At 46.4% G+C, this 20,561-nt stretch overlaps 1 protein-coding gene and 2 long non-coding RNA genes across 3 annotated transcripts in view; all 3 read right to left on the reverse strand.

Moving 5' to 3' along the window:
- Positions 1-227: 227 nt before the first annotated feature.
- Positions 228-1,836, reverse strand: LOC135898498 (uncharacterized). The gene is made up of 2 exons (XR_010563349.1): positions 1,754-1,836; positions 228-369 (listed from the first exon to the last, which is right to left on the reverse strand). It is a non-coding gene; the product is annotated as an uncharacterized lncRNA (long non-coding RNA).
- An 889-nt stretch (positions 1,837-2,725) lies between these two features.
- On the reverse strand, positions 2,726-4,577 carry LOC135898490 (uncharacterized). Its single transcript, XR_010563346.1, has 2 exons — positions 4,253-4,577; positions 2,726-2,867 (listed from the first exon to the last, which is right to left on the reverse strand). It is a non-coding gene; the product is annotated as an uncharacterized lncRNA (long non-coding RNA).
- A 13,586-nt stretch (positions 4,578-18,163) lies between these two features.
- Positions 18,164-20,561, reverse strand: part of LOC135899570 (wee1-like protein kinase 1-A) — a 33,072-nt gene continuing 30,674 nt past the window's right edge. The window contains exon 10 of the mRNA XM_065428878.2: positions 18,164-19,019. Within this exon, the coding sequence (XP_065284950.1) occupies positions 18,887-19,019 (133 nt within the window). The 3' untranslated portion in view covers positions 18,164-18,886. The remainder of the gene's footprint in view (positions 19,020-20,561) is intronic.

The following is a 20,561-nucleotide window of genomic DNA, read 5'->3' on the forward strand; positions in this document are numbered from 1 at the left end:
CTTGTCATTTCAGACCAGTTTTCGTCACCCAAATGGCAACGCTTTTATTTGTCGCTTTGATTTAGCGATTCACTCTTTTGTCTAGTTCAATATTTGGTGTGAATTGAGGTAGTGACGCAATTTTTATTTCGATTAAGTTGTAACAGATGGAGATAGAGGTAATCATAATTCACTACGGCTTTATCCATCCCGCTTGTCTTTTGTGTTTTGGTACAAGAGCTCATATGTATCAAAGAGACAGAGTTTCCGCAATGTTTTTATTGCAAGTCAAGATAGGCTTCTTCTGGGTTCTGCCGTTGTCAAAGCACCACGACACACTGCAGTAGCTGCCGTAGCTTGGACCGCCGGACGGCATGGCATCAGCACGGTCTGAAAATGTCAATAAGTGCACGCTTCATTATTTACCAAAAACATATGCACACGTCATAACTGTACCAGGAAACCGCTTTGAATGAATAGCGAGCCGATGCATAATATAAAACCACCGACACATCCTGACCTCTGACCCATATAACCCGGACTTACAAGGATAAATGTTGATACCCCGTACAGGGGTGTTCAAAAGTTCCCAGGCCGCTTTCCCATTTAATCCCATGGAGGGCATCGCGGCCTGTGAAGTTTTGGACATCCCTGTACGTACTAAGTATAAGGAGTACATTGGTAGGCAAAATAGCAGTTCACATAAGCGTGATGAAGATACATTCGAAACGTCCAAATACGAGGCCTTTGTTTAAATGCGCGCCACGCCACGCCTACGCGACAATACGTTGTGCAATGTCTTCGCCACAAAAAAATGATAAGGAACCGAAAATTACTAGAATGCGCAGTACTTACAACACGGCCACCGCAATAAGTACGTGCAGTAGTCACTGGTGACTTTTCTCCACCGTTACTTTTCTGTATAAACAATACGCACGGACGCATACACCAGCGCCCGTCCGTGCGCCTTAGATACACACCTCGCTAAAGTACCAAACGCAATAAGCTATGCTCGCTGTTTATGTCACATGCCATTGTTTGCAAGCAATATTGTTAAAATATTCAGGAGCCCTTACTCTATGAAGGAAACGAGCAAGCAAAACTTCGCTACAGCGTGCCTAACGTCCTGCTTTATTTAGGTAGCGCCCGTCCCCGGAACGCCGTTTTCGGACTGAATCAGCGTGGCGTCTTTTATGTTCTTTCCAGCGTTCGTCAGCCTCTAGAACGGGCCAACGAAAAGACCGTCAACCGTGACGCGATCATTTAAACGGGGTTTAGGAATTCAATTTTCTCGAAACCGGAATTTTCCTGAAATGCGCAATTCGTGATATCGACCTTAAGCGTTGTCCAGCACATCATTTTTAATCCGCCAACACGAACTATTTTAATGGAACGCCGATACCGCGGTTATCGCAAACAGCGCTGGGCAAGAACGGTTTACCCTCGCAAACCTAGACGCAGCGTCTCGATGGCGTCTGACAAGCTGCGAGTCGCAGTGCAGTGCACAGCCGTGAACCGGTGGAAGGTAATGGCAGCTTCGCGTCGTTTGATTATTTTCACGGAACGCAACCAACAAAGATTATGCCGTTCTCGGTGGAGATAGCAAGGAAGTACAGCTAGTACAGCCCTCTTGCTACGCGTTTCTTGAGGGGGGATGCTTTTCGCAATGTTCGCGTCTCGCCGCCTCATATACAGCCGCAAACTGCTTTTTTTAGCGAACCTCGTCGCGCTCACAAGTCAATTACTCCAAGCTTCGCTTAAAAACGTGACTCACCTTTCTCACACACAAGAACACCGCCGCAGCGGACGTTCACGAGACGTTCCCGCTGGCACGCCGCTGGTGTCGTTGATTTCTTCTCCATGGACGAATGGTGATTGGTGTTGATGGCAGTACGAATGAAGAACAAAAAGCACGGAAGGTGTTCTCGATAAATTCTGTTCTTATGTATCAGAAACACGCCAAATTTGGATGTTTAATTATTATTTTGTAAAGCGATTGAGAAGAATTCATTACAACCTTTTCTTTTATTGCGCCTGCGTCCCCTGGCGTTTGATGAGAGCATTCGTTCGTTACGTTGCCGTGACGCAGTTCCTGAGGCCAGATTTCTCGGAGTGTCCGCTCTTAGTCTTTTTCTTTCTCTATGCCTAGATTACAACGAAAATCCTTTTTCCCCTAAACAACGTTCATGTTCCCTAGATCTCGCGGGAAATCTTTAGGTTTGGCAGCACTGGGACATGTATAACCCATGCGGAAAGTCACATTTCCCTAGATCCCGACAAAAATCCCTAGATATAGGGGGAAATCTTTCGTTTGCGCAGAGATCAGACATCCGACATATGTTCGACATAGAGAAAGAAAAAAAAGTTAAGAGCGGCCACTCCCATACACCCCCAGCGGCCCAATCGAACCTAGCGCACCTGGCGGTTGATGAGAGCAGCTGGCCTGCACTTCCTGTTTCGGTTCCGCTGGCGCGAAATTTGGATTACCCCGCGTAACCGACGTTGGGCTGTCGCGGAAGCTTGTCATTTCAGACTACTTTTCGTCACCCAAATGGCAACGCTTTTATTTGTCGCTTTGATTTAGCGATTCACTCTTTTGTCTAGTTCAATATTTGGTGTGAATTGAGGTAGTGACGCAATTTTTATTTCGATTAAGTTGTAACAGATGGAGATAGAGGTAATCATAATTCACTACGGCTTTATCCATCGCGCTTGTCTTTTGTGTTTTGGTACAAGCGCTCATATGTATCAAAGAGACAGAGTTTCCGCAATGTTTTTATTGCAAGTCAAGATAGGCTTCTTCTGGGTTCTGCCGTTGTCAAAGCACCACGACACACTGCAGTAGCTGCCGTAGCTTGGACCGCCGGACGGCACGGCATCAGCACGGTCTGAAAATGTCAGTAAGTGCACGCTTCATTATTTACCAAAAACATATGCACACGTCATAACTGTACCAGGAAACCGCTTTGAATGAATAGCGAACCGATGCATAATATAAAACCACCGACACATCCTGACCTCTGGCCCATATAACCCGGACTTACAAGGATAAATGTTGATGCCCCGTACAGGGGTGTTCAAAAGTTCCCAGGCCGCTTTCCCATTTAATCCCATGGAGGGCATCGCGGCCTGTGAAGTTTTGGACACCCCTGTACGTACTCAGTATAAGGAGTACATTGGTAGGCAAAATAGCAGTTCACATAAGCGTGATGAAAATACATTCGAAACGTCCAAATACGAGGCCTTTGTTCAAATGCGCGCCATGCCACGCCTACGCGACAATACGTTGTGCAATGTCTTCGCCACAAAAAAATGATAAGGAACCGAAAATTACTAGAATGCGCAGTGCTTCCCAACACGGCCGCCGCAATAAGTACGTGCAGTAGTCACTGGTGACTTTTCTCCACCGTTACTTTTCTGTATAAACAATCCGCACGGACGCATACACCAGCGTCCGTCCGTGCGCCTTAGATACACACCTCGCTAAAGTACCAAACGCAATAAGCTATGCTCGCTGTTTATGTCACATGCCATTGTTTGCAAGCAATATCGTTAAAATATTCAGGAGCCCTTACTCTATAAAGGAAACGAGCAAGCAAAACTTCGCTACAGCGTGCCTAACGACCTGCTTTATTTAGGTAGCGCCCGTCCCCGGAACGCCGTTTTCGGACTGAATCAGCGTGGCGTCTTTTATGTTCTTTCCAGCGTTCGTCAGCCTCTAGAACGGGCCAACGAAAAGACCGTCAACCGTGACGCGATCATTTAAACGCGGTTTAGGAATTCAATTTTCTCGAAACCGGAATTTTCCTGAAATGCGCAATTCATGATATCGACCTTAAGCGTTGTCCAGCACATCATTTTTAATCCGCCAACACGAACTATTTTAATGGAACGCCGATACCGCGGTTATCGCAAACAGCGCTGGGCAAGAACGGTTTACCCTCGCAAACCTAGACGCAGCGTCTCGATGGCGTCTGACAAGCTGCGAGTCGCAGTGCAGTGCACAGCCGTGAACCGGTGGAAGGTAATGGCAGCTTCGCGTCGTTTGATTATTTTCACGGAACGCAACCAACAAAGATTATGCCGTTCTCGGTGGAGATAGCAAGGAAGTACAGCTAGTACAGCCCTCTTGCTACGCGTTTCTTGAGGGGGGATGCTTTTCGCAATGTTCGCGTCTCGCCGCCTCATATACAGCCGCAAACTGCTTTTTTTAGCGAACCTCGTCGCGCTCACAAGTCAATTACTCCAAGCTTCGCTTAAAAACGTGACTCACCTTTCTCACACACAAGAACACCGCCGCAGTCGACGTTCACGAGACGTTCCCGCTGGCACGCCGCTGGTGTTGATTTCTTCTCCATGGACGAATGGTGATTGGTGTTGATGGCAGTACGAATGAAGAACAAAAAGCACGGAAGGTGTTCTCGATAAATTCTGTTCTTATGTATCAGAAACACGCCAAATTTGGGTGTATAATTATTATTTTGTAAAGCGATTGAGCAGAATTCATTACAACATTTTCTTTTTTTGCGCCTGCGTCCTCTGGCGTTTGATGAGAGCATTCGTTCGTTACGTAGCCGTGACGTAGTTCCTGAGGCCAGATTTCTCGGAGTGTCCGCTCTTAGTCTTTCTCTATGTGTTCGAGCCGATCAATACACGCACAAGCCTACGTGTTATCGCTCATAACCACTGCAGTTACTTTGGTAATATCTGTAATCTTTTGACGAATGCCTCGCTACTGCGTGATTAACGAGAAAATCAGAATAGCTTTCGCGCACCACTTCGGTAGCAGCGAAAGCCTTTTATGTCAATGTCTCCCATGCAAAGCCCTTAAAGAGTACAAATACGATGTTGAAGGTCATATTTGACAAGAAAGCGCCTTTGGAGCATCGGGAAAAAGCGGCTCCATGAGACTTACCCAACGCTATTGGCGGCGAGGAGTTACGGAGTCGCCCTCTATCGGAAACGCCTCACTGGCGTAGTATGAGGGATCACGTAGCGCGCTCCTCATAGGTTTTGCTGTCAGCGCTCACTGAAAACACCACGCGCGAGCTCTCCCGGACATTTCTGTAAGTACTTTAGAAACGAGAGAAGTTTCTTACTGTCTAAATAATATTCTTGGGCAAACTGAAAGCACACAATCGTTTACAGCCACTATCTCTTTACCGAATACGTACAGTGAACGCCACTGCGCGCGGTCGCCGCGATGGAGTCGCCCGAACCGGCTTCTTGCGTGAAAGGTGGATAAACGCTGAGAGCAAACCATGTGAAATATGTTCTTATAGTGTTTGTATAACTAAATGGAGCGTAACAGAACGAAGCCTCAATGCAGCGATCGCGCAGATTCGCAGCGACCGACTGCGCGTCTGCATGCTTGTCCGCGCACTGTTTCGCTTTCTCCACGTGCGCGTTTTCGCACCGTGCCATGAGCTTTAGGCCGCAGAATATGAGCATTTGACAGTATACAAGCAACCATTGTTCCGTGGGCGCTATCAGAGCTGTTCAAAAATAATTTCACTGTAGAGACTTCGACGCCTACGGGGACTGCGATGTGCCGTCGCGACGATTCAATCTTTTTTTTTCTTCTAAATTCTTTGACCTTTCGATACTACTTCTAGAGTTGCGTCGCACTGTATGTTTATCGGTGTTCTCAGCGTGCAATTTCCCGCTGCTCCTTTTTTGTAATCCAGTGCATTAATTCATAACATAAACATGACCATATGCCATGCTTTCTTTAAATGTGCTTCTTACCGCTGCCTTTCCACTCCACTGAACTTGCCAGTATCTATAGTATCGACAAGTTCATAGACCAAACCGTCATGACATTAGTCGGGCAGCGGACTCGGGCGTGCGTCTCAGTGCGTGTTTTCAGAACATCGCAGACCGGGCGCCGTAGCAGAAATCTTCCTCGCGTCTGTGCTTGCTGCATACCCGAGTTGTAGCTGATGACTGTTTGCCGGTTTTATGTTTCGCGAGCCAAGCTTCACGCAGCTTCTTGTCCTGCGGGTACGTGTTAATAAGGGTGACACCGGCCTCCGTTACGTGCGTCCGGCCCTGCGGCACCGAGCAGTAGCCTACCATGTCGCGCGCCTTCAAAAGCAGCCACTACCTATTGTAGTGCTTTCAAGCGTTGTAAAGGAGACACTCGAAGCGGGTAAATTTCGCCACTAAATGAAAACCGCAGCGTTCGAGGGAATTTAAACTCGTTTTCAGCTCGCTTCGGCGCGCCCGAAGCAGCCGACGCGGCCGCTATGTCCACGTGATCCCTCCTAGCACGTCACGCCGACGGTGGCGCCAGCTTTTCCAGTGGTGGAGCTCGAGGCCAATATGTACTCGTATATTTTGTACACTTTTTATGTATTGTCGGGGATTTTTGTTGTTGTTGTTGTTGTTCGCCTATTTACATGATTAAGTACGCGACAATGTTAAACTGCACAGCAAATAACATCTGATATATAAATGCTGGTGCTCCAGGTCTTAGATTACCGCGGTGAGCTCTGTTGACGGGGTCCATTTGCATCGCAATTTGCACCAGTTTTCTACTTCGTATACTACCATGACCTTGGCCTGCCTCGCAGAAGTGGCGACCTTTCTCGAGATCAGACACACGAAAATTCGTTTTCCGGTTCGTCAGGCCATAAAAGCTGCAGTGCGAAATCACTGGAAGCACCGTTAGCGCCTTCGTTCCGTCGTCTGCTTCACATGCTGCAGTCACGTGACTTCTTCCGTTCGGGGCGCTGTTTTGCTGGCGTATTTCAGGGGCGTCGTGAGTTGGACTGAGAGCTTGCTTCCCTTGAGGTCCCCTTTGAAGTCTGTGAGGCTGTTATTGAGTATTTGACGAAAATGGTTCGTCCCTGCCTGAGGACCTGCCACGAGCACAGCGAGTCTGTAGAGAAGCTTCTGGTCTCGAGTTATGTAAGGCTGAGGCTTCGCATACATTTGCGCCATGTTGGTTCGAACGGCTCCAACTGACGTGGAAGTAAAACACGTGCCAGTGTCCTCCAGTGACCGGAACAAGTTGGGCTCTCTTTTTTTTTTCTTACTCTTTGCACCGGTAGCCTCTTTCTTTTTAAGAACATTTTATTGCTTTATTATATTATTTCGGGCTCAGTGATTGTCCTTATTCATGATCAAATACCACATGCGCAAATCAAAAGAAGCATTAAGATCTTTGAGCTGTTATTTTTTGCATGGGGGTTATTAATTCTCAGTGAAAATGATGATTGTCGGAGCGATACAAGACACAGCGACAACGAGGCGGAATGCGTCAGTGATACTCCACTGCTGATTCGAACGGGCGCTTTTATAAATAAGGGAAGTTCGAAATTGCATAAGGTGTGTGACAGCAGCAACATGGTTGTTACTCTATTTCACATTCTACAAGTTTATTTTTTCCTCTCAATGGTCGGGCAAACAAACAAACTCAAGATTTATTTATGTGAACGCAGTTTCACACTCTCCGTCAGCTTAAAGAGAAAAAGCGCGATCTGATAAACCTTGACTCTCCCTGCGTCAAGATTTCTCAAAGCTATACGAGGATACGCACCACATAGGTGGTGAAAGAAATGGAGTTTAGGACGTTTAGGAGCTAAAGCTTCCTCTTAAGAGGAAGCTTTAGCTCGGGCCCAACTCCGACGCGGCCTATTCAAATACATGTAAAAACGCAAAAACGTTTTTCTGAGATAACCCCTGGACCGATTTTAATGAAATTTGTTGCATTTGAGAGATAAAGTTAAATCCTAGTGACTGTTGGAAGCGGAATTTCGACTTTGGTCCTCAATTTTCTTAAAAATATTTTCAAAAATTCTTAAGTGTGAAAAAAATAGAAGCGCGAAGTTTACAAATTCATAGCTCTGCATCAAGAGCAGATATCGCGGTTCTATAAACGGAATCCATTAGATCATTGAAAGCGGACAAATTCGATACGTCTTTTTATATCTCAGGTACATTTGTTACGTTGTTTACAAGGGTTTTGCAAAAGCTGTATTTCCATATTACTCAACTTTTTTAGGTGCATGTGTAACACATAAATTTTGTCCGCTTTAGATGTACTACCAGATGTAACTCCCGGAATTGTATTATAATTTTTCGTCGCTGAGTTACAGAGTTGTAAACTTTGTACTTTCGTTTTTTGAAAATTTTCAGTTCTTACCAACTTTTTATAAAAAATTGAGGACCTAAATCGAAAATTCGAAACCAACAGTCACTAGATTTTCAGTTTTTCTATTAAATGCAGCAAATCTCATCAAATTTGGTGCCGTGGCTGCTGAGAAAAACGAATTCTCATTTTACATGCATTTAGATAGCAGCACCCGACCTAATATAAACCTCATGCAAGCGATCTTGCGTGAGACAAGCGACACGATGGAGATGGCTGTCGCGTTAGCTCGTCACCTGCAAGTAGTCTCCGCGGTGTTACCCATTGATGTATTTTACTGCAGAAAGCAGCATAAAATATTTCTGACGGTCTTGCAGTAGGTTCTTATTCTTGCACTTATAAAAATTCAATCGTTCGCTCGTTCAGTGCGACAATCGGTGGTATTTGAGTGATGTATGTACATCCAGTTCCGGCTTCGCGCTATTGGCTAGTCGCATACGAGCGACGAAGTCTTTAGATTTCCAGAACCGAGCGACCTGTTCAGGCGACGGCTCGTTTCGTCGCTCGTCGCCGTAGCGCACTAAATAGCTCTCGTGGGGTTCGGGCTTTAAAGGCGAAGCTTGAGCGACCTCCAAGCAGTGGCGTAGCTAGGTCGTCTGGCACCCGGGGCCCATAGGTCTTCTGTCAACCCCCCCCCCCCCGGGTATAACCGGCGGAAAGAGGGGTGTCTTCAGACGTATATGACACCCCCCCCCCTCCACAGGCCCCTTGCACCCGGGGCCCACGGCCCCCCGGCCCCCCCTATTGCTACGCCACTGCCTCCAAGGGTTCTCTTTTTTTTTTTTTTTTTGCGAACACAAGCTAGTGATGCATGCGCGATATTCTGCGCGACCACAATACGTGGAGGAAGGAAATGGTGAATTTGGTGATCGATGTTGTGTCCACACTTGAATCTTGAAGCAAAGACATAAGCTGGCCGTAATGAACTACGTTTGACGTGATAGTTCTGCGGAAACCCGCAAGGTGGAGAGAAGTAATGAATAAAGGGAAAATTAAGAAGAATTAATCAAGGGAAAGGGTTCGAGTCCCGGACCAGGACGAATTTTTCTTCAACATATGGCAGACAAAGTGGCCTGTTTCGAGTAGCGTAGAAGGGGTCGATCAGCCCACGTGAGAGCGGCGGAACTAAACATGCACCTGAGCCTGCATAAAGCGGAAGATCCCAGACAGATGAAGAAGTGTTTTCAGCCAACAGTCTGGGTACCCACATTCCCTTCCCTCCTAATCCCCATCAGCGGCCTAGAGCCGTCCCCTTCCTTAAAATAAAGGCTTTATTCATTCATTCATTCATTCAACTATGAGGCTTCTACGGCTGCGAGAAGATAACCGCTGTGTCTGAGCGGGCAAGTTGGATTGGTGAGTAGCCGCGTATACCGCGATGCGTGGGGTGAACCGCAATGTAGAAACCGTCGTCAGTACGAACCTGCCATCGCCTGCCTTCCCGGGGTCTGGCGTGTCGACGCCTCCTCGTTATACTGAAGACAACGTAAACTTTGCTCGTGCCGGAAACTGCGTGGGTATCAGAGATGGCGACTTGGTCGATCGACATCGTGACACCAGCTAGTGCACGTACGAAACGATATCATACCCTATTTGTTCTCGCAAGTGTGGTTTTCGTAACGTTATAGGCCGATCCTGATAATTAAGAGATCCGATTTCCAGACGAAATGCCTATCTTTTTTTTTTCTGACGCTTCTGTCGTGCATATATTTGATATATAATCCCGAATTAATTCTAAGCACTTTCAGTGCGGTTTAATTGTCCCTCTAAAATTGCCTACAATGGCGTCACTATTGGCGGCGAGGAGTTACGGAGTCGCCATCTATCGGAAGCGCCTCGCTGGCGTAGTATGAGGGATCATGCGGCGCGCTCCTTATAGGTTTTGCTGTCAGCGCTCACTGAAAACACCACGCGCGAGCTCTCCCGGACATTTCTGTAAGTACTTTCGAAACGAGAGAAGTTTCTTATTGTCTAAATAATAATCTTGGGCAAAGTGAAAGCACACAATCGTTTACAGCCGCTGTCTCTTTACCGAATACGTACAGTGAACGCCACTGCCCGCGGTGGCCACGATGGAGTCTCCCGAACCGGCTTCTTGCGTGAAAGGTAGGTAAACGCTGAGAGCAAACTATGTGAGATATGTTCTTATAGTGCTTGTATAGCTAAATGGAGCGTAATAGAATGAAGCCTCAATGCAGCGATCGCGCAGATTCGCAGCGACCGACTGCGCGTCTGCATGATTGACCGCGCACTGTTTCGCTTTCCCCGCGCGCGCGTTTTCGCACCGTGCCATGAGCTTTAGGCCGCAGAATATGAACATTTGACAGTATACAAGCAACCATTGTTGCGTGGGCGCTATCAGAGCTGTTCAAAAATAATTTCATTGTAGAGACTTCGACGCCTACGGGGGACTGTGATGTGCCGTCGCGACGATTCAATCTTTTTTTTTTTCTTTTAAATTCCTTGAGCTTTCAATATTATTTCTCGAGTTGCGTCGCACTGTATGTTTATCGGTGTTCTCAGCGTGCAATTTCCCGCTGCTCCTTTTTTGTAATCCAGTGCATTAATTCATAACACAAACATGACCATATGCCATGCTTTTCTTTTAATGTGCTTCTTACCGCTGCCTTTCCACTCCACTGAACTTGCCAGTATCTATAGCATCAACAAATTCATAGACCAAACCGTCATGACATTAGTCGGGTAGCGGACTCAGGCGAGCGTCTGAGTGCGCGTTTTCAGAACATCGCAGACCGGGCGCCGTAGCAGGAATCTTCCTCGCGTCTGTGCTTGCTGCATACCCGAGTTGTAGCCGATGACTGTTTGCCGGTTTTATGTTTCGCGAGCCAAGCTTCACGCAGCTTCTTGTCCTTCGTCTACGTATGAATAAGGCTGACATCGGGCTCCGTTGCGTACGTCCGGCACTGCAGCACCGAGCAGTGGTTTACCATGTTGCGCGCCTTCAAAGGCAGCCACTACCTATTGTAGTGCTTTCAAGCGTTGTAAAGGAGACACTCGAAGCGGGAAAATCTCGCCACTAAATGAGGACCGCAGCGTACGAGGGAATTTAAACTCGTTTTCAGCTCGCTTCGGTGCGCCCAAAGCAGCCGACGCGGCCGCTATGTCCACGTAATCCCTCCTAGCACGTCACGCCGACGGTGGCGCCAGCTTTGCCAGTGGTGGAGCTCGAGGCCAACTAGATGTCAAGTGCGGCCGTAACTGTGAGAAAGTATTATTTTGTTTATCAAGTCGGTGTTCCCGTGATTCATGTCTTCTGAAGTGTTGAAGTGTTTCTGCGATAATGACTATACGTGTTTTCGTGGTTTCCTGTCCAACTGCTTTAGTACTTAAGCAACGAAAACGAAACCAATCTGATCGAAAGCGAAACCACGCTTTAACGCGTGCTACGCAGTTCACCGTATTCCGAAGCACAGAATATAGAACAAGTGTCTAATAACATAGCAACTGTAATTTGAATAAATAATTACGTTGTACTTAATAACAGCCGACTCAGGTACAGTAATCTCGTAGACTACATCCAACGTACCAAAAATTCACCGCCAGGCCTCGCCACTCTTCGTTTTCGAGACTTTCCTGGTCAATTTGAAATTATGATCCCTGCTTAAATCGCGAACAGCGTGCTGGATTTTATCGCTATAAATCATCATCATTTCATTTCCATCGACGTCTCACAACACATTCTGGCCAGTTGTCACTCCCTTTAACTGGTGGTATCTGGTATCTGCGGCAGGGTGACAAAGCACCCGGTATACGTAACTAAGTAAAAAAAACAAAGCAAGAGAAAATACCTGAATATGAATACCAGCAAAAGGAGCGCCGGTCTTGGACAAGCCACGCTGTTGCCGTCGTGGGGAATTCGTCGGCACCTGTGTGGGCCGAACGCGGCCACTGTCATTTGGGCGGCTGCCACGACGTCGGCGCGATGCGAAACAGGATGGCGACTTGCAAAACCTAAGCCCGGCCCGACCCAGATGGCCGATATCGGGCCTCCGTCTTTTCCAACTGGCCATGGGCGTCAGCCCGATCTACCGCCGAGCTCATTTGCTTGCTTGGGGTCAATCAAGAAGGGTACGTGTTTGGATCCCTGCGCTTGTTCCTTGTGTTACTGCGTACGTTTAATGACGAAGTTTAATAAGCAGGTTGAAGTAAGCGAATATGTGCTTTCGAATTTTGATAACAATTCGCTACTTCTGGAAGAAGCGCGACTATCGTCTGCTCGCGCTCGGCCGCTGCCGCTCGCGTAGGAATTAAACTTTCGACCACCGGTGACGTAGCGCTGGGTCTCGCTAATCTCGGCTAGTTTTGAACGCTCAACTATAACCTCGAACCAGGCAAAACTTAAGCTCAGACCACACGCACGCTGCACTCTTGGCCGCTTGGTTAAGGCGCCTTGGCAGCGCTTCAAGAAATGCGAAGGTCGGATGCGGCCACTATCCGTCCCTCACAGGCTGGTAGGCAAAGCAAAGCCGGTCCGCACCACGGTCAGATTGGAGCATATGAGCGCGAGCACGTACTCCAGCCCTGTCGCGCACGAAGCAAGTCCTACGCACATGCACTTCAGTTGCATGTAGCTACGTAGCGTAGACACCGTAGATATGCTACGCGTGGCCTCCGCGATCGGCTCCGGCGGCGCGCCCTGCCGGAGCCCATTGCGGAGGCCACGTGCTACGTAGCGTAGATACCGCGGCCACCGCAAGATGGCGCATCAAATCCACTGGCTAAGCTTTACGTGCTTTACGTGCAGGCTGTGCGAAGGGGTCAGGGAAGCAGTCCAAAAACTGGAAGGAAATTGGACAGCCAAGTTCGAGGAGCTGAAAGCAGACCTGAGGGAGGAGCGGGAGAGGCGGTTAGCTTTGCAGGCGAAAGTCGCCGAGTTGGTCAAGGTGGAAGCGGTGCAGGCCGCGCAATTAGTAAGAACCGTGGCCGAGTTTGGAGAAGAGGAGGAAAGGAGAGCAGAACTGCATAGGCGTCTCGATGCGCTTGAGACGCGCGCAGCGGAGAATGATGGGTCGGGACACCAAGCCGGTGGCAAAAGCAAAGATAGTAGGGCAGACCCTACAATGCGAAGTCGGGGGCAGGGTGGCGGAGCAAGCGGTAGTCAGCTCGCCGCCGGTGAATCGGCGTAGTTATAGCGAAGCAGCGCAACACGCCCCGCGGGAGGCGACGCTGCAGCCACAGGAGGCGCCAGCGAGCGCGAGGAGAGGAGGGGAACAAGCTAACCCCAAGGAATGAGCTCATAGCCAATGATAAGCACAACCTGGAAGTTAGGAGGGAGGGAAAGAATGCCCTAGTACTTATCGGTGGTGATTCAAATAGGAGGTGCAAAAGAGCTATATATATATATATATATATATATATATATATATATGTAGCGTGCAAAGGGTGATAAGCGGGTAGCAGTCTGGACGTTCCCAGGCAGGACAATGGACGCAGTACTGAGAGAAACAAAAAGCGAGCTTTCTGAGAATGTTGCAGAGCGCAATTTGGTAGTGGTAGCGGCGGGGCTAAATGATGTGTTGAATGGTGAAGCTGCAAAAGTAGTGGAAAGATTAGCGGAGGGAGTTGACGATTTAAGGGCGATAGCACAGCAAGTCCAGATCGTGGTATGCACAGTGCCGGAGGTGCAAGGAAGGAACGGAGCAATTGCCAAGGACGTTGTGGCTGTAAATTGTGAAATAAGAAAGCTAAGCCAGGAGAAAAGATTTGAAGTGGCAGACATAAACAGAGAAGTGCATAGAGCAGGCTTTGGCGGAGGCTTTACACGAGATGGCATCCACTTTAATGGAAGGCTAGGAGCCGAGATCGGCTGGCGCCTGGCAGGTCTGGCAGTAGCTTTTTTAGGGGGTCCACTGCGCCTCAGGGTGTAGGGGTAGGTAGAAACAGTGTAGAAAGTGCAACAATAGAGGCTGACGCCAATAAAATGGCCACTAGGAGGTCTAGGAAGAAAACTACAAATAAATTTAACACCAGGATCAGGTACATAAACATGCAAGGCGGTAGAAAGAGAGCGAGGTGGTTAGAAATAGAACAGCAGTTAAAGGACGAAGAAGTAGGTGTATACGCGCTATGCGAAACGCACCTCAGGGATTTAGAGGACCCACCACTTATTGAAGGCTACATCTGGGAAGGGAGCAATAGAACAACAACGGAGAGAAAGGGAGGAGGAGTAGGTATGCTCATACACCAAGGAACAAATTGGCAAAGAATAAAGTTAACTTGCAAAGAACATGTCTGGGTATCAGGTACAATTGCCGGTAAAAAGGCATGGCTAGGAGTAGTTTATTTAGGGACAGGGGACAAATACAGGCAAGAGAACAAAGATCTAGTGAAGTGTCTCGATGACGATATAAAGCAGTTTGGAGAAGGTGCCGATATTTGTCTGCTGGGTGACATGAATGGCCACATCGAGGATCTGGATGCATACACAGATTGTAATGGGAAGTTGATGCTAGACTTCTGTGAACGACACAACCTAGTTATAGTAAATAGAGAAACTAAGTGTGAGGGACAAATCCCATGGAAGTCCCGTAACAGACAAACGACCATTGACTACTTCTTAATGTCGCAGGGATTGTATAGCAAGCTAGCAATAATGGAAATAGACGAACAGGGGAAGTACAGCCTCGGAAGTGATCATAAGCGTATTAGTCTACAGTTGGGAGCCCTACTCAAAAGAGAAATGCAGGGAAGCCAAAAAGAGTACGCAAAATTAAATGACGCGCAAATAGTGGCTGGCATAGAGGAAGCAATAAAGAAACATCCTATGGAAAGGTGGGATTATAATCACTTAGAACTACTCATTAGTACAAAAATAAAAGAGGTAAAAGGAGTAAACCACTGGAGAGGAAAGGGGAAGCCACGAAGTTGGTGGAATAAGGAAATTAGAGAGGCCATCGAACAACGACGGTGGGCATCTCGGGAACACAGAGAAGCAAAGAGGGCGCAGTTATCTGAAGAGGAAATAGGCCAAAAATGGGAATATTATCGACAAAAGAAACAACAAGTGCAGGTCCTCGTCCAGGCTAAAATAAAGCAGTCCTCTGATCGCTGGCTGGCTGAAGTTCACGATGCAAATAAAGGGGGGTCAAGAAAATTCTGGAACCATATAAGCTGGCTGGGTAAAGCTAATCACAGAAACAGATTCACGATGCCGAAGGAAATTGTTTAGAAGGAGATGACGCTGTGAACTACATTGGTTCAGTTATAGCAGAGTCATTTAGGAAAGACGATAGGGTAATCGCCCCAAGTGAGGGAGCAACACAGAATAGCATAATAGAAAACAGCTTAGAACTGACCAATCCTAATTGGAAAAAGGCGGAAGCAAATGTTCCAAAATGCATGTCCGCGGGGATATAGACGAAATTCCAATCAAGTTAATTAATGAACTTGGCCCAAGAAGCAAGGAAATGCTGATAAAAGCATTGGAGGCAGTCATAATGAATAAGCAAATTCCGCACAGTTGGAAACAGAGTAAAATGAATTTGATTTATAAAGGGAAAGGTGATAATAAGAACATAAAATCTTTACGACCAATTACGATAACATCAGTTATATATAGGCTGGCGATGCAGGCGGTGAAATTAAAAATGCACTCATGGGTAGAAAGTAATAGAATACTTGGAGAACTTCAGAACGGGTTCAGAAGTGGTAGGCGCTTAGATGATAGCTTGTTCATGCTTACCCAATGCACAGAAATAGCTAAGGCGAAAAATAGACCTCTGTATTTAGCCTTCCTGGACATAAGTGGTGCATACGACAATGTGAACAGGGAACTCCTGTGGAACATATTAAAAGTTGAAGGTATCGGTAATGAGGTAATTGATTTTCTACAGGAACTATATCGAGAAATTAATGTTGAAATAACATGGGAAGGAATCAAGAGTACGACAACTGTCGAGGTTCACAAAGGATTAAGGCAAGGTTGTCCTCTATCACCGCTGCTGTTCATGGTTTATATGATAAGCATGGAAAGAAGGTTACAATGAAGCAATCTAGGGTATAATCTGTCGTACAGATTAGGCGAAAAGGTTGTTGAGCAATGACTACCGGGTTTAATGTATGCGGACGATATTGTACTGTTAGCAGATAGCCAGGAAGATTTGCAAACTCTGGTTAATTACTGTGGGGACGAAGGAGGCAGTTTAGGTTTCCGTTTTAGTGCAGCTAAGTCCGGTGAGATGTTTTTCAACGATACAACTGATCAGGAGCTTACAATACAAGGCCACGAAATACCCCGAGTGGCCGAATACAAGTATCTCGGGGTATGGATAAACAAAGGGCAGATGTACACGGAAAAGCACGAACAGTCTCTAATAGCAAAAGGGCGAAGAGATGCTGGGATAATGAAACATAAGGCATTGTGGGATTACAACAGGCATGAGGTACTGAGAGGCATTTGGAAGGGAGTAATGGTGCCGGGGCTTACTTTCAGGAATGCGGTCCTGTGTTTAAGGGCAGAGGTTCAGTCGAGACTAGAAGTAAATCAGAGAGCTGTGGGAAGGTTAGCACTAGGTGCCCACGGGAAAACCACAAACGAAGCAGTACAGGGAGATATGGGCTGGGCATCATTCGAAGCACGGGAAGCTCAGAGTAAAATCCTATACGAAAAACGTCTGAGGAAATTGGATGATAACAGGTGGGCAGCTAAGGTGTTTAAATACCTATACAGAAAGAGCGTTGACTCACAATGGCGGAAAAGAACTAGGAAGCTAACCAGTAAGTATACCAGACACGAGGACGAAAAAGGACAGAGCATTAAACGACAGGTTAAAAATGTGGAAGGTAAAAATTGGATAAATTCAATGGAAAAGAAGCATAGTGTAGAACTATATCGATACTGGAAACAGCAGATCAGGAAGGAAGCGTTTTATGATAACTCAAGAGGCAGTGCCCTACTCTTTGAAGCTAGATCAGGACGTCTTAGAACGCGGAGCTATAAAAAGAAATTTAACGAAGAAGAAGACACATGTACTGTGTGTGGTAAATATGTAGAAACAATGGAACACCTCATACTAAAATGTGATGGTATCAATCCCGATGTCGCCACAGTCGCCCTTCCTGAGGCCCTAGGGTTCAGAGATGATAGTCATGTAAATAAATGTGCGGGGGAAATTAGCAAAAGGCGATTGGAGGATTGGTGGCTCAAAAGCAGAGAGGTGACATAAGGTTTTTTAAAAGGGTAGGAAGACGTATTTAAAGAAAATCGAGAAATTCAATAACACACAACACAGATAAAAATAAAAGGCAAAATAAAAATCTGAGCATGGTGGCAACTGCCATCGCCCCGTTTCAAAGGGGACGCTCCTACCTCCCATCCATCCATCCTAAGCGCACTGCGGACATCGTATGCGCCAAAACCGGAAGTAGTGGTGTGCACGTTAACATCCAAAATCAAATTTGAACTGCGCGCGACGATGACAATTTATTTCCCTGTGGCAACACAGAGAAGGCGTAGCGTTGTGGGCATGCCGTGCTCCACCGTAACCTTCGCAGCACGAGGCATTCGAGAAGGAACACAGCAGAAGCCGTGTTTGATAGCCAATGGCCCCGCTTCTGCTGAACGCACTGAAGTACTTTTTGCGGCAATGTATTTCCGAAGCAGCGTATTTCAGCTTCAAATGCTTTCTCCGCTTCAATAAGAAGTGGTTCAGGGCCCCTTTAACAGATGTAACGAAGAAGTGTCTTCAGTAGGACATCTATCGATAAACCACTGCTAAACTTTGACAACTATCCTAGAATAACTTGTGCTTAACATTTTGTTACCCCCCACATATGTCTAATGGTACCACTTCCTTGCATCTACTATTGCTACAAAGCCAGATGCATCAATCTTTAGCACCTTTTACTTTACCACCATGGTAACCTTGCATTTTTTTTTTGTGCATTACAGCACCTTTCTTGGGCTTGAGTGAACTTATTTTCACACTTTTTTGTTGCCTCGATGTCTCTTGGCACTGGCACAACTGCACTAGAATAATGCATTCTACTGACAAGGCATTGGCAACGAAGTAATGATGGATAAAATCTCTTTATTCTCCGAGATGACTGGGATAAAACAGTATATTATACAAGATGTCATAGGTAAAAATCAATATGTAATTGACTGAACTTTTATTTACACAGCACACAAACGCACTTGGTCATAAAAAGAACTAATAACTTAAGGCACAAACAGCCCTTCGCATAAAGGCACTTTCTGTCAGCATCATTATAAACTTTCCTCTAAAAAAGTGCCGCTCAGCGCATCATAAACACTCTAAGGAGACAAGAAAAAAAAAGATAAAATCTTCAAGGAACAAACCACCCACTCCTCCACGAATCGGAGAAGGGTGTCACACCACATGAGATCTGGGATTAGGACTACATAAGGGAAAAAAAAAAGTCAGTCCACACTTCGAACTTCCACAAAAAATAACATCGTCGGCATCTTGGTCATTCCCCAACTACTTGACTTGTCTTGCATCTTGACTGTCGACTCGATCACAGTCTCGTTCCGTAGCTTGGCAAAATCCTTTAAGTTAGGCGCAACTGGCAGTCCCCAACCACATAACACACCGAGAACAGGTACCGAAGGGAATGACAGGGAGGGCGGATGTCAAGGTCGTATAGGTAGCTTGATGGTGACAGTGGTACATGGCGCACGATGATCCGAGAACGCAGGAAGGAATGGAGGGAAGGCAAACAAACGTGGAATGGCAGGGGTTTACAGTCGCACACTGGATACTGTCGACTTCAGAAGTTGGTCACACTGTGGCTCCGATTGGCCTTCTTGCCGATGAGTCGGTGGATGCGGCTGCTTTGTGCAGTGGATGACGAATGGACGACGGGGAGAGACTGGAGGCACATGGACGCCTCTTCGAGTTTCCTGCGAGCAATGTGCCAACAAAAATTAGCAAGGAAATTGTTGTTTTTTTTTGTGCTATGCAGTGTTGCATCTATACAGAGCACGAAGTATTAAAGCTAGGTAGCACACTAACAAATGCAGCAGTACTTTAGTCCGGGTTCATCCCGCACTGGAGACTAGGCTTTTGGCTCGGCCGTGCTGGTTATGAACTTTTGGGGCCAATGCTCAAGGAGCAAGTACCATCATGCAAATGGAACGAGAACAAAGTAGGGCTAACTACGGCGCTAGCTCCATTGTTTCTCTTTTTGTGTCCTGTTCGCTTGCACTGTTTCTGTTCAAGTCATTCCTTTTTTTCAACATCGGCACTCGCCTGGCTTTTAGTTCTCTTATGGGCCTACACCATCTTCAGCCACTGGACAGATTCGAAACTTGTGACATAATGAATATGCATATAAAAAATTTTTTGAATATAATGAAGCGAATACAAAAATATTTCACGAATAGTAGCGTGTGATGAATGTGTATGATGAGCATAGGAGATAACGAAGATAGGTTTGTGTTAAGATGCAACTTCGTTACAATGAGGACCACCTGTGTACCTAGCCAAGGAACATTGCGCTTGACTCATTAGTAATTACTCACAAGAGCTGCACTTCTACATTCCCATTTGCAATGTCACTAATTCGCTGCTGCACTTGTCTTCATCTTCCACCGTCCCTTGTTCACGCTGTTCACTTTCGTGTACATAATTTGTAGCTCTTCACTAACCACAAGCTTTCCCCTCTCCCTCTTTAAAATTTTTATTTGTCTGTGCTGACGTCAGAGACCCACACGACATTTGCACACTGCTATTGGACATTGCTTTTTTGTCCTACCCATTCCCTAGTCAAGTTCTTACATGCATTGTATCTGCATGTTCCAAAAATCCTGTTAATACAGTCGACGTCATAATTCAACCGTAACGGGACCAAAGAAATCAATCTAATTATGCAGCGGGTCAAATTAAACAAGATGCATTAAAAAAGCAAGAACAGACAGCTGATCTTTTTAGCAGTAGTCCGATTCTAGCACACCCCTGAATAGAATACATGCATACTTTCTATGTGTCCCAAGTAGAAAACTAACAGAGAAATCTCATTAAATCTCCTAAACAAAGTAGAAATACAATGCGTAGGCAATCTTTAACAACAAAAATGAACAGAGATCACGTGTCTCACAATGGCGGCCAGTTCTTAAAGTTCGCTTCGCTACACTACATTCGTGTTGTGCGGTAAAGCATATGAAAGCTGCAAAGGTGGTTTTGGTTTGGCATATTGATTGCACTGCACAGGCAATTATCGGCCGAATCTTTTCGAAAAAGAAAAAAGGCACGCAGTGGAAATGGGTGAATACCACAATTGGTTATTGCTTGAAAATCTTCCTAGGGCAGGAGACTTATTGACACATGTCAACACACTTTTCGGTGCTATTTGTGGTCACCGTGGTGGTCAGGCACGTGTGTGATGACTGGTTACATTTGAATTATCCAGCAAAGGCTAATCTTATGATTGAAATAACCAAACT

Source organism: Dermacentor albipictus, chromosome 10 (assembly GCF_038994185.2).
Source record: "Dermacentor albipictus isolate Rhodes 1998 colony chromosome 10, USDA_Dalb.pri_finalv2, whole genome shotgun sequence".
NCBI lineage: Eukaryota > Metazoa > Arthropoda > Arachnida > Ixodida > Ixodidae > Dermacentor > Dermacentor albipictus.